We start from the raw sequence: 15,181 nt of genomic DNA on the forward strand, positions 1-15,181 counted from the left end.
GCACTTCTGCTGTGTCACACAAGGGATTGTCTACTGCGTTTTTCCAGTGATGTGCTTCATGGAGCCCCAGTCCTGGCGTGTCAGGGGCCAGGGGACCTGGGATGGCCCCCAGGAGGGGTTGGGGCCGAGCAATCTCCACAGCGCTTCCCGTTCTGACATGCCAGGGGTCGGTGTGGGTGTTTAGAATGTTCACAGTTACGGGGCTATCCTTATGACTACGGGTTATGTAGTTATTTCCATTGGGCACAGGTTGGGGTTTCTACTTAGAACTGGTCTACGCTGACCACCTCTCTTGGTCCAGACCCCCCAAACACCCCCACCCAGGGGTCTCTCTCTGCCTCTGAAGAATCCAAGGGCGGGGGTTTATTGGTTATCTTATCCCCTCCCTGGGATACAGACTGTGTATACCAGTGAGAAACTGAGATGGGACCTCTGCACTTTCCCAGTAGGCGGTCAAGGAGCAAAGCAGAAATTCTGAGTGGAAAGTTTTAAACACCCAGAAGCCACAGGCCTCTCGAAGGGGGATGCCACCCCGCTTGGGACGAGCAGCCTTTCCATCTGTACCTGGCCTATTTTTAGAAGCTGCATGAATTTTCCTTGCAGCTTAGGATCTTGGGGCTTTCACACAGTTACCCTTGGGGCTGCTGAGATGGTTGGTCTGGGAGTAAAGAGAGAGGCTGACTCCCAGGGGCTGCATGCTCTCCCACCGGAATGCAGCCGTGTTTTCTTGCCTGTGTGTTTCTTTCTGGAGAAAAACCTGGTCTTGTAGGTAGACCTGCTGAGCTGGAATCTGCAAGGAGCCTAGGGATCTGCATTTAACTAGCACTTGGGGGATTCAGATGAATGCCAAAGCGTGAGAGCCCGGAGCTACAGCAGGCAATGTCGTAAGGTAGTGAAGCGTCACTCTGCAGCCGTGGGACTCTCCCCAGGCCCTGACTGTCTCCAGTGGCAGCCACCTGTTTATCTGTACAGTGAAGGTAGAGGAGTCCCCGTGCCATGGGATTGCCGTGTGAGTCCAGGGATGCCTCATATCCTGGCACATCCCCTGTGCCCAGCAGTTTGATAGGCAGGCAGGTAGGCGGGCAGGTAGATATAATGGGTCCATAGATGGACAGACAGGTGGGTGGGTAGGTGTGGGGATAGATAAGTAGGCAGATAATACATTGAACAGTAGCTCCTCCCTCTCCCGAAGTCTCCATTCAAGTTCAGTAACTGGAGGACCACATTCATCTCCCATGGATGGTTGATACAGTTTTTATTTCAGCTTCACAAATGGGCAGCACCTTAGCAGCCTGTTTGCTTGCTTGGAGGTCCCCTGAGCATAGAGCAGAGGAGCCCGCCTCCTGCACTCTGGGGCCCCCTCCCCTCTGCACCGACAGCTGTCCCAGGGGTTGGGGCTCCTGCAGGATGTAGCCTCCTCCTGGTAGCCTGCCCACCCACCCACCCCACCCCCCCTCCCGCTCTCTCAGAGCCTTGGCTCCTTGATCTGAAGTCTCCTCCCCGGTGTAGACGCTGAAGCTCCCCGCAGAGTGCTTTCAGTGGGTTCCCTCCCTGTGGCCACCTTCTCTTTAGGTTAACATGACGGATAATTCCTGATCCCAAAACATACACAGGGAAAAAAGAAGATTCTGTTTGTTTTCTGTTTCTATTTGCAAAGATTCCTCTATCTATGGGATCGTATGTTTTTCCCAAATGCTCAGCCGGAAATGACTCTGAAACTCCATTTCTAAAACTGGAGGTGAGGCTCAGCATCTCTGGGCATCCTCTGCAAGGAAGGCAGCCTCTGACCACTCCCCTGAGCTCCCCTGGTTTCCAGACAGGGGAGTGCCAGAGCTGCCTAGGGACCCTGTCCCCCAGGCTGGGGCATGAGAGTTCACTGTCACCCCATGGAGAACCTGCCGAGGCAGATGACCCAGAAGCCCAACTGACTGAGCCAGAGACTCAGGATCCAAGGCAAGATGCTGTTCATACACCAATATGCTCTGAGCATCTCCTGTGCCTGGTTAGCTTCAGGCCTCAATATTCTTGTCTGTACAATGGGGACAGTGGGGCGGGGGAAGACCTGAGTTTTAGCTGAGTTACACCATCCTGGGTGGAAAGGAAGTGCCCTGACACCCAGAGCCCCGGCATCAGAACCTCTAGGAGTCCCCTTTCCACTGAGAACACAAGTGAATGAAGCCCGGTGGGCTTCAGCCTCCCCACCAGCCCAGCATCCCCGTTGATAACCACCAGCGTGTAGACGTCTCTCCAGTTTAGGTGTCAGGGCAGGGTGCTTTGCCTTGGTACAACATCCTGGGTGCTCCTTCCTGGGGGAGGCAGGTCTGAAGGCTCCTTCCTCTTCTCTAGCCCTCGAGATGCGGCAGGTTCAGGAAGGCAGAGGGATGGGCCCTGACCTGCACCCAGGGGCCTGGAGGGGCTGGGGGAGGGCGTGGCTGGCATGGGTGATGATAAGTAGCACAAGTGGGTTTTGCATTCAGTGGAGGATCCAAGAGCTGAGCTTGGGATGCCCCCGCCTGTGGAAGCCCCCATGGGAAAGAAGCAAGCCCACACCTGATGTGCCGCTCACGTTTTGACCTAAGAGGGATCCTGGCAGGGCAGGCTTCCCCTTCTGAAGTCCTCCCAGGAAGCACTCGGAGTTGTGCCTGGTGAGGGGTCTCCTGGTGCCGCTCCCAGGCTCTGGGTCTGTGTGTGCAGCTTGCGTGAGGTCTGCTCCGTCCTCGGGTTGTTGCACCTGCAACACACCTGCAAGGACGTATGTCTGCCCAAGCTCCCAGCTTTGCACTAGTTCCCAGTCCACCAGGGATAAAAGCTGGGACCAAGGGAGAACAGAAGCCCAGAGCCCAGACTGCCTGCTACGGGGCTCTGGGCCCCTCACTCTGATCTGTGCCCTGGTCCCTTGGTGGGCTTGCCACCCTGGGCCTGCTCAGGGCTCCCTGTGGAGACTGTCCCGGCTGTTGTTCAGAAGTGGATTCCTTCTAGGAATAGCAAGAGGCGAATGATTTCATCTGCAGGGCACTGCTTTGTCCCGGCTCCTGGCTTTGCAAGGTGTCCTCCCCACTGAGACCCGTCCTGTGCTCTGGTCCTGGGCTCTCAAGGGCTGCCAGGCCCTCCCAGCTGGGAGCGCTGGCTCTGGAGCTCCACCTCCTTTAAGCTGCACCTGCTCAGGGTGCAGCCTCCTCCCCTCCTTACGCACATCCTGAGCCCTCGTGACGGAGAGGGACACTTTCCTGAACTGAATGTGCCAAGACTTCTCCATGAGGCTCTGCCATGGGGCTTTTATAGATCCTGTTAGCTCCTGAGGTCTTGGCAGAACCAGTCTGGACAGAGAACCAAAAATAACTCCCTGACTCAAGCCGGGGGGGGGGGGGCAGCCTGCAGCCCTGTAGGCCCTGGAGACCTGAGCCTGCAGCCAGTGGTTGGAAGAGCGGGGCTCCCAGGCCAGCCAGACCCTTTTCTTTACACTCTGATCCCTCCAAGGGGCTGGGGAGGCTGGTGCTCTGCCCGTGGCGCCAGGAGCACCGGAGTGAGAGGCAAACTTCAGCCCTGGGAAGGCCGGGGGCTGGCGCTACCTCAGAGCCTCCCCCTCCAGATCATACCTGACCTGCAACCTGTGTCCCTGCGTTGGCCCAAAGCCCCCAGTGGGCAGGACGCAGTGGGGCGGGAGGTCCAAAGCAGCCCTGACACCGACTGTTCTCCACATCTTTATTCTGAACCCATGGTCGGGAGAGCAGCCGCTATGTCCACTGAGCATCAGGCACCCTTCTAGAAGCTCCCCCCACAGCTACCCCCTGTGCTTACGGAAAAAAGAAACTATCTGTGCCAGAGTTGGAGGAGGGTGACCCTGCGTCACCTCCCATCCCCTCTGCCGGGGTGTGTGGGGAAGGACAGACGCGTGAGGGTTTTCTGAGACGTGAATCATTTTACCTCTAAGTACCTGGGAGATGATTCACTTGCTTGTTCATGGCCAATCCCGCAGGCGGAGCCTTGAGGCAATAGTAAGAGTGCAACAAGCTTGTGGCCTCGGGCAGCGAGACCTGGACGCAGGGGTCTGAGGCCCCAGGAAATGTGTGGTGGCCAGCATGAGTCAGTGAGGACCAGGTGGGCGGTGTTCCAAAGGCAGAGGCATGGGTTTGGGCCAACGATCCAGGACAGGTGGGAGGGTGGGTGGAGGGGCCTGCCAGGTGGAGGAACAGGCTGGGCAAAGGCATGGAGGTGGGAAGGGCCAGGCATCCGAGTGGAGCTGGGGTGCTGGCCCACCATCTTCACCTGCCAGGTGTGATGTGGAGGACAGACATCTGGTCTCCTTCGGAGAAGTCATCTAGCACAGGGGCTGTGGCTGCGCAGACTTGAGTTGGCATCACACTGTGTGGCACCTGGTCCCATCGCGTGCTATTGGATGGAAAACCCACGGGCCCACGAAGCTCCCTGAGCCATGACACCCCTGGGGGTGACGGCACCTCCTTCCAGGCTGCCGGCAGGACCGCTGGCCCCTGGTGGCTGGAGGTGGCCCCTGTCAACATCTCCCGATTCCCACCCCAGTTCAGAGAAGCTGCTGTCTCCCGGAAGCAGCCCGGAGTCCCCAGGTCATAAGAACCAAGAGAACACAGGGGTCACCAGCCCTGACCACCTCCTTGGTCTTCCTGTCCCTGTAGATGCTGCAGACCCCTGAGCCTTCCTCCATCCCCTTGTCCTCCCACAGACAGGAGCCCAGCGAGCTTGCTGGCATTCTTAGCAGGGACCTGGCACGCCTGCAGACATGCCACCAGCCCCACGAGCCATGAGTCCTGCCAGGAAACCGCGGGCTGTGAGGGGACCGTATTTATGTGGGAGAGCACACGATTGCTCCTGAAAGTGGCACAGACAGGAAATCTGGAAAGTGGGGAGGGATAGGCGGGTAAAAATAGGTGTGGACCGAAGACAGCAGCCACGCGTGAGCAGGGCGGTGCCACCGACAGGGATTTGGGTGCAAAGCCAGCCCCGCTCCTACCTGCACCTGCGGGCAGCTCTTGTCCCTCCCTGCAGCCTCTGTGTCCCCCCGCCAGCATGAGGAGATGGGGAGACGGGGACCCCAGGCACTGGGCTGGGGTGTCGGGGGTCTGTCCTGTGTGATGATGCTAATGCTTTAAGTTCATAGACAGAGACCAGCTTCTGAGGCCCGGCCCACCCTTTGCTTTGTGGGATTATCCCAGCTAAACGGTGTCCCCGGGTTAAGTCACTGACAATCTTCTGAAAGCTCCCGGATCTTCCAGGGACCTTGCTGAGTGCACTGTGTCCACGTGCTGATCCGGCTGCCATGGTGCAGGAACGCCTTGGCTCTCCAGGCTGGGGCTCACTTATCCTGGAAGACCTAAGTGGCAGTGCACAAGGCTGGTGTCGGGCGGGAGTGGAGGGGCTGGGCTGGCAGGTGCACCGAGCAGGCCGGCGGGGCTGTGGGAAGGGCGCTGGGCAGGGAGCACTGGATCCCAGCCTCGGCTGTGTCCCGTGCTGGCGTGGCCCTGAGTCCCTCCAGGCCTGCGTCTGTGAGCCGGGTGGGGCTGAGGCCGCATTCGAGGCCCCATCTGTCCTGCTGCCCTGCTCGTCCGTCAGTGCCTCGGGAGTCCCTGCCTTCTGGCCGCAGGGTTCCCCCAAGCAGAAGGGACCTTCTCCCCCTGCAGGGGACGCTCTCAGGGTCTCCAGCAAAGGGGCGGAATTGGCCTTTCCCCTACTCCGGTTCTAACTGGCTGAAGGGTGCAGGCCCGGGGGTGCCTCCCAAAGAGGTGCCTCAGGAACAGGTGGAGCCCTGCCCAGGGCCCTGCCTGGAGCCTAACAACCTGGGGACCAGGGATGCTCTCTGTCCTGCAGCCTTAGAGGCTGGGGCGGCTGCTGTGCCCACTGCCCAGAGAAGGAAACTGTGTCCTGGCGAGGCTGGTCCTCCACATGTGCTGCTGTAGCACCTCCACCTCCACCTCCACCCCCAAGTCCCTCAGGACAGAGGGCGTGAGGCCGGGGGTGGGAGGGGTGGCAGGGCGGCTGTTCCTCCCCCTCCCTGCCCAGCCTGGCCTCAGTGGCTCTGTTTGGGGGAGGAGGGGGGCTTCTCTGGCCTTTGGGGCTGCATGTGTCACCACATCCTCCTGCAGTGGATGGTCGGGGTCTGGCCAGGGGACTCACTGTCCTGTGCTGTGCACTGTCTTCCAGCCTGTGGCAAGCTGACGGGCATCAGCGACCCTGTGACTGTCAAGACCTCTGGCTCAAGGTTCGGGTCCTGGATGACAGATCCTCTGGCCCCAGAAGGTGATAACAGGGTAAGTGCCTCCTGCACCGGGCCCAGGTCTAGGTCTCCATCCCCCGAATATCTGGCCCTCACTTCAGTGCCCACCTACCTGGACACCCACTCAAGCGTTTGTGGCTTGAGCGCAGCTGGGCACCCCTGGGGGTTTGTTCCCCGCAGCTTCAGGGAGGGGCTCAGGTACTGGCTGAGGTCACAGACCACAGGGGTGGGAACCGATATGGGAAAGATGGTAATTGTCAGGACAGGTGGACCCCTGCAAACCGTCTCCAGCTGGAGAACAGGGGAGGGGAGCCCGAGTCTGGCTCTGCATCCGGGACCTTCCAGACACTCCCAGCCCCACCTGTGCTCCAGGAGGAGCACCCATTAGGAGCCTTTCTTAGTTTAAAGGCATCTCATTTGTGTCTCACTTGTTACTCCTTTCAAGGCTGATGGAAACCCGTGTTCCCCTTTGATTTAGGGAAGAGACCATGTTCTTTTTTCCCCAGACATTTCCTCCCTGAGTAAAAAACTCGGAAAAGGAAAGAAAAGTAGGGCCTGGGGTGTGACCTCCTGGGAGCCTCCCTGGGGTGTGGGGGAAGGCCAGCCGGCTGAGTGCAGGGACGCCATCTGGGCCATGTGTCCTCTGGCCATGCGCCCTCTCACTGGCTAAGCCCCGGGTGAACTCGCCACAGTCTGGGGTGACTCCTACCCACCCCCTGGTTTTCAGGGGCTTACAGGATGTTTACAAACTGATCACTTTAAAAAAAAAAAAACTACTCTACTCTTTTTCCGGGTGGGATTCAGAGAGGGACTTCTGGGCCTTGTCTGGAGGACTCTTACTGGGAAGGGAAGGGTCAGGGTCACTTCCTCTCTCCCAGATTTCTGGTCTCTGCAGCCCCCCTCTCCCACTGCCAGGCCTGCTGGGCAACAGGAAGCAATGTCTCTTGCATTTCGGACTTGAGGTGGCAGCTCACTTTCTCTTGGGACGTTGGTGGGCGAGGGGCCGTGGCCGCGGGCCCTCTGGAGGCCCCTGATCTGTGTATCTCCCCTCCTGCCCCCAGCGCAGGCAGGCAGCGCAGCGCCTCTCTGGAGCTCATTCCAGCCTGGGCGGCAGAGGATACTGGAGGGCCCGACCCAGGACTGCAAACCCAGGGTGCGAGTGCAGACCGGTGTTCATGGGGTGGTTTCTTTTTTTTTTATTGGAGTTCAATTTGCCAACATATAGTGTGATACCCAGTGCTCATCCGTCAACTGCCCCCCTCAGTGCCTGTCACCCAGTCACCCCATCTCCCCCACCTCCCCTTCTACTTCCCCTTGTTCGATTCCCAGAGTTTTGTCACACTCTCTTTTTCCATTCATGTTCTCTCCTTTCTCATGGGGTGGTTTCTGTTTTATGTTCTAAGTGGGGACAGTTAGCTGATGCTTGCTAGTTCTGTGACCGTCTAATGGGCTGTTATCCCGGTTGGTCTTCCAGTCCACACCCTCCTGGGGAACCCCCGGCTCTGTTCCGGGTTTGGTGACGGTGAGACAGCAGGGCTCTGTGCTGGCACAACTGAGCCTTTCTGTGTGCGCATTGATAGTTAACATGAGAGAGGCTGGTGGTAGTGCCCCAATGCACGTGCCTGGCCCTCAGCGGAGCCCTCTGCCTGCCTGTCCAGGTTGGGCCTCCAGTGACCCTCCGGTCACCTGCCGGTGTGGAGGTCAGTCACCCTTACCTCTGCTGTTTGATGAGAAAACCCCAGTCCAGTATCATGCCCACGGTCCTGGGAAAGGCTGGTCAGTGGTTTCATTAACAAGTATCTACAGCAGGCGCCAGGCTCCAGGCTAGGCACCCCCAGACCGCCCCCTGCCCCCCTACCACCTGCAGGCTGCCTGCCCACCACGCATGCCCCACATACCCGGGCCCAGGCGCTTGTGTCCACATCCAACATCACACGCAAGCCTCTGGCCCCGCTGCCATAAAGAGCACTGCTCAGATCTCTTTTCAGATCCCAAGTATCGGGGCTCCTGGAAGGCAGGCTATTTGCCTGCCCCAGACAGGGAGGATGTCGGCTCACAAAGCTGTTGAGGGGTGGTGGATGCTCTTGATAATTAGACACCTGTTCTCTGCTTGATGACTCCATCGCCCTCCAGAAAAGGAGGCCCTGGTGATGGATGGAGCCTTTAGAGAAGGGGCAGCGGGAGGAGGCTGTCGTGGGAGCTGCCTGCAAGGGAAAGGGAGGAGCTCACTGGTGGGGACGCTGAGCTTCGGGGGCCTTTGGCAGCTCTGCCCTGCAGCCCTGTGGCCTGGGCCATTCTGAGCCGTGTGCTCAGCACAGCCACATCCCGCTCCCAGCCCGCAAGGGACACGTCCCTCGACCCTGCCATTGATCTGGAAGAGAGCTGTTTTGTTTTGATCTTTTTTATTCTCCCTCCACACCTAGGAAACCAGTAACTTGCTCCAAAGGGAAACAAGAATCCACGTCAGCTTCGGGGCATGCTGCCTCAGGGCCGTGGTCAGAGGCAGGGGGTGCAGGGCGGGGGGGGGCAGGGAGCGCCACGCAGAGGGTTCCTGGTGGGTGCCCGCCTCGGAGGCCGCGAGGAGTGGGTACGGCCGCCGCATCCCCACACCTTCCCGATGCCTTTTCACTGAACTGCCACAACTAGGTTAGCTCAGGCTCCCTTTGCACCCTTCCTTCCTCGAGTCCTTTATTAAGCACTAGCTGTGTGCCTGGCTCTATGCTGGACTTTAGTGTCCCTCTACCATGTCCAGAAGCTGCCTTCTCTCAGTGGTGACTGGTCCACCTGCTTCTGATGGCACTGATGCCAGCCTGTGCCCCCCCCCCCCCGAAGACCCCCTCCCCTGACTCTGCCTGTGGACCACCCTTCTGGAGTCCACGCCACCTTCCCTCCCATTGGCTGGCTTCACCGTAGATGTCCCAGGCCAGCTGCCAGAGAGGCCAGGCCCTCTGTGCCTATGTCACTTCTCTTAAGACACCACTCATTGGATTTAGGGCCCACCCTCATCTATCCTGGGATCCTTCATGACATCTGCAAAGCTCTCTTTTCTAAATAAGGGTCATATTTACAGGTTCCTGAATGTGGACATATCTTCTGGGGGTGACCAGTCATCCACTACAAAATTGAGACCTTCCTGCCTGGGGGTGCAGGGGGGTCTAGGAAATGCCCTCCAAGGAGTGAGCTTGATCAGTGGAGGTGGGAGGCACCAGACTGGGGGTGTCCGAGCCAGGGACTTGGCCTGGCAGGTGCAGAGGCAGCCAGATGCTGCACGGAGGAGCCTGGAGCTGAGGGGTCAGGTTCATAGAGGAGTGATGGTCTGGAATAAAGTTCTAGAAGGTTCAATCAGGCAGCACCAGGCCTGGGGACCAGTCAGGACGTGACAGCATCACCAGGGCAGTGGGGCCCGGGTCAATAGCAAGACCACTCAGGCACCAAGCCAGAGGGTCCAGCCTTGCCTGCACATTGGCATCTCCAGGAAGCTTTAACCAACACGCATACCTGCCCCCATCTCTAGAGTCCGATCCGATCGTCCTGGGAAGTGAGCGTGCCCAGGGGCTCAGAGGGCCACCAGGTTCCAGCTCTAGGAGTTTAGATATGGGGGTTCTGGACGAGGCCGGGGAGTTGGGTGAGGCCTCCTGGGGGTGATGGGATTCTGTGTGAACTTGGGACTTGGACGAGAGGGGAGAATGAGGCATTCCAATCCAGAGATCGGAGTGAACCCAGAGGGGGTGCCTACTGGGAAGGAGGGGATCCCTTATCTCAGGGTCCCTCAGGGCTGCGATGGTCTGCCTTCTTTTGTGTCTTACAGCCACAGGCCAACAGCTGTGGTTGTTAAACACTCAGGGCCTTGTACTGATTTCCCCTCCCAGCCTAAATTGCATTTTCCAGAAGCCTTGTGCCCTACGTCCAATTTGCTAATTTCCAGGGAAAAAGAGACAGTTTACAAATCCTGAGCAATTCGGTGCCCATTTCACCCATCTCCCCCACCCCGGGAGGGAGCCACCAGACCCTGAGGGTCCCCTGTGTCTCAGGCCTACTCGTGGGGGAGGAGGTGTTTGCACACATTCAGGAGTGCTCTCTGTGCTGAGCGGGAGAGAGCCAGTCGCTGCGGGCATGGGTCAGGGGAGGGCTAGAGGGGGCAATGTTGGAACCCCGTCTTGGAGGAAGCAGTGAGCTCCCTGTCTCAGGAGAAAGCCAAGTGGAGAGACAGGAGGGTGTGATCAGGGCCTCCAGAGCGCCCCCGCAGCACTGCGCTCGCCCATTCTAATCCGAGACCCGCATTACCGTGGGCTGGTCTGTGGGGGCTAAGGGTAATAAAACCCTCAAAAGAGACCTAGTTTTTTTTCGTTTTTTTTTTTTTTTAATCTCATTAAAAACAAAAAGCGCATCTGCCTCTCAGCATCCAAATGGATGCCTCAGGAACAAGGTTAGGATTTTTTTTTTTTAATTTTTAACGCATGTCTAATGCTGTGTCTGAAAGCCCGGCATCCGTAATCTCTCCCGCAGCCAGCAGAGCCTTGATGGATAAAGCAGCTGTCTTATTGCCAGACAGATGCACTGGGGATGGCGTTAGCCCGGCAGATTTTCCTCTGAGTAACTGCATTGCTTTCTAATTTGCTCCCATATTGGTTGAAAATGACTAAAGCGTTTTGTACAAAGTCTAGACAGTTTTCAAGTCAACTGGCATTTAAGCAATAATCGGAAATCTCTTCCTCTGTAACCCCAAACGTGGGCCACCTCTGGGTTTGTTATCTTGGTGGCTTGTGACACTCTGGGCCATGCACAAAACCCTCATTTCTCTTAGAGCGGAGGCCCCCGGGGTTGAATGTGACAGTGATGCCAGGTGCTGAGCCCCACATGCCATGTTAATGCCTTTCTGCCCCGCAGACGGGGGCGACCCAGTCTGGGCCGCAGTGACAGCCTGGTGGGATGAGAGGCCCTGTCCTGGCGCCCTTGGCGATGGGTCCCCACATCACAGGAGCCGCCTGGGGCTGCGAGTGTTCTCCTCTTCCAGCACCGCTGTCTTGCTGGCTCTGGGGTTCATACACTGATGGCGTTCCTTCCTTCCCCAAATAAGTGTGAGCACCTGCTGTGTCCTTGGCCAGGGAGAGCACAGGGAACCCATTGCCTGGGCACCGCACAGGCAGAGGGGGCCCAGGGGTGATTCTCTCACCACCCACTTCCCTGAACTGTGGACTCAAGGGCTTGGAGCCCCTTCACAGAGTGTGCTTCTCATCCTTTCCCTAAACTGGGCCCTCCGTTCTAGGCAGGGGAGCCGGTCCTATCCCCTTGGACAAGTGCCCTGCGGGTTCAGGGGAAGGACATGACATGACGTTGCCTGTCTTCGTTATCCTCTCCTGGTTCTTTCTTCTTCTCATAGGGTCAGGCCGCTGCTGAGCTAATGAAACGGAGTCTGAAGAGGGGAGGCTCGGGGGGAGAAGCCCCGCACATGTCCCCCTGCCTTCCCCCCAGAGCCGCTAATGGGTGTGCTCTCTCCACAGGTTTGGTACATGGACGGCTACCACAACAACCGCTTTGTCCGCGAGTACAAGTCCATGACCGACTTCATGACCACGGACAATTTCACATCCCACCGCCTCCCGCACCCCTGGTCTGGCACGGGACAGGTGGTGTACAACGGCTCCATCTACTTCAATAAGTTCCAGAGTCACATCGTCATCAGGTTTGACCTGAAGACGGAGACGATCCTCAAGACGCGCAGCCTGGACTATGCCGGCTACAACAACATGTACCACTACGCCTGGGGCGGTCACTCGGACATCGACCTCATGGTGGACGAGAACGGGCTGTGGGCCGTCTACGCCACCAACCAGAATGCCGGCAACATCGTCATCAGCAAGCTGGACCCCGTGTCCCTGCAGGTGCTGCAGACCTGGAACACAAGCTACCCCAAGCGCAGTGCCGGTGAGGCCTTCATCATCTGCGGGACGCTCTATGTCACCAACGGCTACTCAGGAGGCACCAAGGTCCACTACGCCTACCAGACCAACGCCTCGACCTACGAGTACATCGACATCCCCTTCCAGAACAAGTACTCCCACATCTCCATGTTGGACTACAACCCCAAGGACCGCGCCCTGTACGCTTGGAACAACGGCCACCAGATCCTGTACAACGTCACCCTCTTCCACGTCATCCGGTCTGACGAGTTGTAGCCGTCTCCCGCCCGGGAGGCCGAGGGTCTGGGTCCTCACTCACACGGACATTCCTGTGGAACGGCTGCCGAGATAACCTAACGATACTAATCATACTAATTTTGGAAAAAGCAGCAGCAGCGTGGGCTCCGGCACCGTGTGGTGGTGGCGTTATGTCCGTGCACCTCCGGTTCGAGTGAGAGGGCGACACACTTGGGAAGAGACCCCCCACACACACACCCCCGCCCTGCCCCGTCTTTGCAGCTGGAACTGCAGTCCAGAGATCCCTGGTCCCCCTACCCTCCGCCCCCAGCCGCTCCCGCCCAGCCCCCATTCTGGTCAAATAACCTACAAAAGTAAGGCAACGACTGTTGGCCCGTTCTCGCCCGAGAACAACCACTGTTAGGTCGCATGGACATTCCCCTAGATCGCGCTCAGCTCTGGTGGACGTGCCTGCTGTGTGTCATCGAGGGCCCGCGGGCCGGCCGCGCTCGGCGTCCGCAGGGGCCCCATAGGCTAGTGGGACTCATCTCATCACAGCTGCTGTCTCTCGACCGCGTGTTGTGTCTTAGCCGAGCTGCACTGAGGCTCCGCGTCCCCACGGACCCGTGTCCGGCGCCTGCTGGACGTGGCGTGCACGGCGGCAGCACCCACCTGTTTGAGCTCGCGTCCCCCGTAGATATACTGTGCCACGTCTGTCTGTCGTTTCCTTGAGGTGGTAGCTCTGTGTGTTCAGTTTTTGCAATGAATGTCGTAAATGCCGTGCCGTAGTTTGGGGTTAATACGTGGATGGTTTTTGTTTCCAAAAAGACAAAAAAAAAAAAAAAACATTTTTTTTTTCAGTGTTCACCCTTAGAATGAGGTTATCAAGTTCATGTGGATAATAAAGGAATTACTCTCTTCTTGTTAAATTATCTAAATAATGTAACTGTGGATAGGAAGGGCTTATCTAGGGAAACCGAGTTTCCACTGAAAGAGGAACGAGCCCGAGGCAACAGCGCGCGCGGAAAGTACAATCCTCAGTGAAAAAGAGGGGAACTTTGTACCGTCCCGTTATCTAAGGAACAATAAAGATATTAGGAGATGTCTTCGCTTTGCTGGTCGTTTCTGAGGTTTTAAAGACGACAGAACCCTCCGGAGCCCGGGTCCCGGTGGGCGTCTCCTGAGAGGCCACGTTTGGGACACGTTCTCCACTGGGTCTCTGACCCACGTCTCCCGGAGGCCAGAGGACCAGCCTGGGGCTCCGCGTCCCTGGGGTGGATCAAACCCGAGGCCACACCCCCGGGACCCCACCTCACACCGCCATGGGGTCTCCCCCAGGGCACCTCTGGATGAGGTCTGGGACAGCCACCTGCAGAAAACGTCAGCAGAGGTAAAGCAGGCCCTCCCTGGCCGGCTGGTTCGGTGGGACTGTGGTTGGTCCAAGAGGTCAGCGGCCGGCCTTCTCTGGGACCTAGGACACAGAGGACCTTGCTCGTCCAAGGGGCCCAGGCCAACTTGCAGGCCGTGCCTATGGATGAGGAGGTGGGTCTTGCCTCACCCCCCACTCCCCACCAGATCCTTCCCTGTTTTCTTGTTGCTGCTGATGCCTCGGTGTCCTTCCGCCAGGGTGCTCAGGGACTCCCCGAGCCATGACATCAGGAGAAAAGGGCAGGTAGGGGGAAGCTTGGGCCTGGATCAGAACCTCGTCAGCTGGACGGCGCCGTGAGCAAGACGACTCCCACGCCACCGCAGGACAAGCTTGCAGGTAAAGCTTATAGGAGGGAGAGACAGGTTCATACTTTTATGTCTTCACAACTGTACTTGGAGTGAGCCATCCAAACTCCTCCCCGCTCGTTGTTTGTATAAAAGCCCTGAGGTTCAGTGAAGGCACAGTCCAGTCCACGGGGCCACTGGCCCTTCCTGCTGTGCTGGGGACCTGGCCATGCACGTCGGGCAGGGCTGCCCTGTAATCGCAGTGGCCACTGTGGGCTGACTTCTTCACACTTTCTCCTAATGACGGTGGGAAAAGCATATGTGAGATAGAAGAAATCTGTGCTGAGTTCCCAAACAAAATAATGACCCGAAAGGTCCGGAATGGATTTACTGTCTCAGACGGAATATTTGTTAGGGAAAATACTCCTCCAGGATATTAAATACACAAGAGAAATGGTTCCATCTGGAGAGCAAATAAAACAAGCGGCCAGCCACTAAATCTCCCGGGTTCCAATAACTGAATATATTGGCTGATGACAGAGTATCTGTGGATGAATTTTCATTATTAAAAGTCTGGCTTGAGGGGGCCGCCTGGGTGGCACAGTGGTTGATCATCTGCTTTCGGCTCAGCGCGTGATCCCGGGTCCAGGGATCAAGTCCTGCATCAGGTTCCCAGCAGGGAGCCTGCTTCTCCCTCTGCCTGTGTCTCTGCCTCTCTCTCTTTGTCTCTCATGAATAAATAAATTTAATTCTTTTTTAAATGAAAGTCTGGCTTGGCATCAAACCCATGGTTCTTTGGAGGGATTTAGAGGTCAGAGCATGAGACACTTAGCTCTGAGTGAGACTAGGCCTGGGGTTTTCCCCATTTCCTAAAGTCCACTCCTGGAGGAAGTCTGAGACTGATGATCCCATGTGTACATGTGCCCATGGAACCCACTGTGGCTCCCCTAGGCCCCTGGTGCCCATGCAGAACCCACACGAGGCCCTGAGAGGAGCCCTTCTCCCTGTCCACGCCCTCACAGGCCAGCTGGAGGCTGCCATGGGTGCAGCGGTCACCTTGGGTCCTTGGGAAGCTCAGGGTCCC

At 57.7% G+C, this 15,181-nt stretch overlaps 1 protein-coding gene across 2 annotated transcripts in view; it reads left to right on the forward strand.

Annotated features, from left to right (window-relative positions):
- OLFM1 (olfactomedin 1) overlaps positions 1 to 13,490 on the forward strand; it is a 38,028-nt gene extending 24,538 nt beyond the window's left edge. For both annotated transcript variants that reach the window (XM_025982060.2, XM_072748246.1), the window contains exons 5-6: positions 6,175 to 6,281; positions 11,749 to 13,490. In XM_025982060.2, coding sequence (XP_025837845.1) covers positions 6,175 to 6,281; positions 11,749 to 12,423 — 782 coding nt within the window. In that variant the 3' untranslated portion in view covers positions 12,424 to 13,490. The remainder of the gene's footprint in view (positions 1 to 6,174; positions 6,282 to 11,748) is intronic.
- Positions 13,491 to 15,181: the final 1,691 nt, after the last annotated feature.

Source organism: Vulpes vulpes, chromosome 2 (genome assembly GCF_048418805.1).
Source record: "Vulpes vulpes isolate BD-2025 chromosome 2, VulVul3, whole genome shotgun sequence".
Taxonomy (NCBI): Eukaryota; Metazoa; Chordata; class Mammalia; order Carnivora; family Canidae; genus Vulpes; species Vulpes vulpes.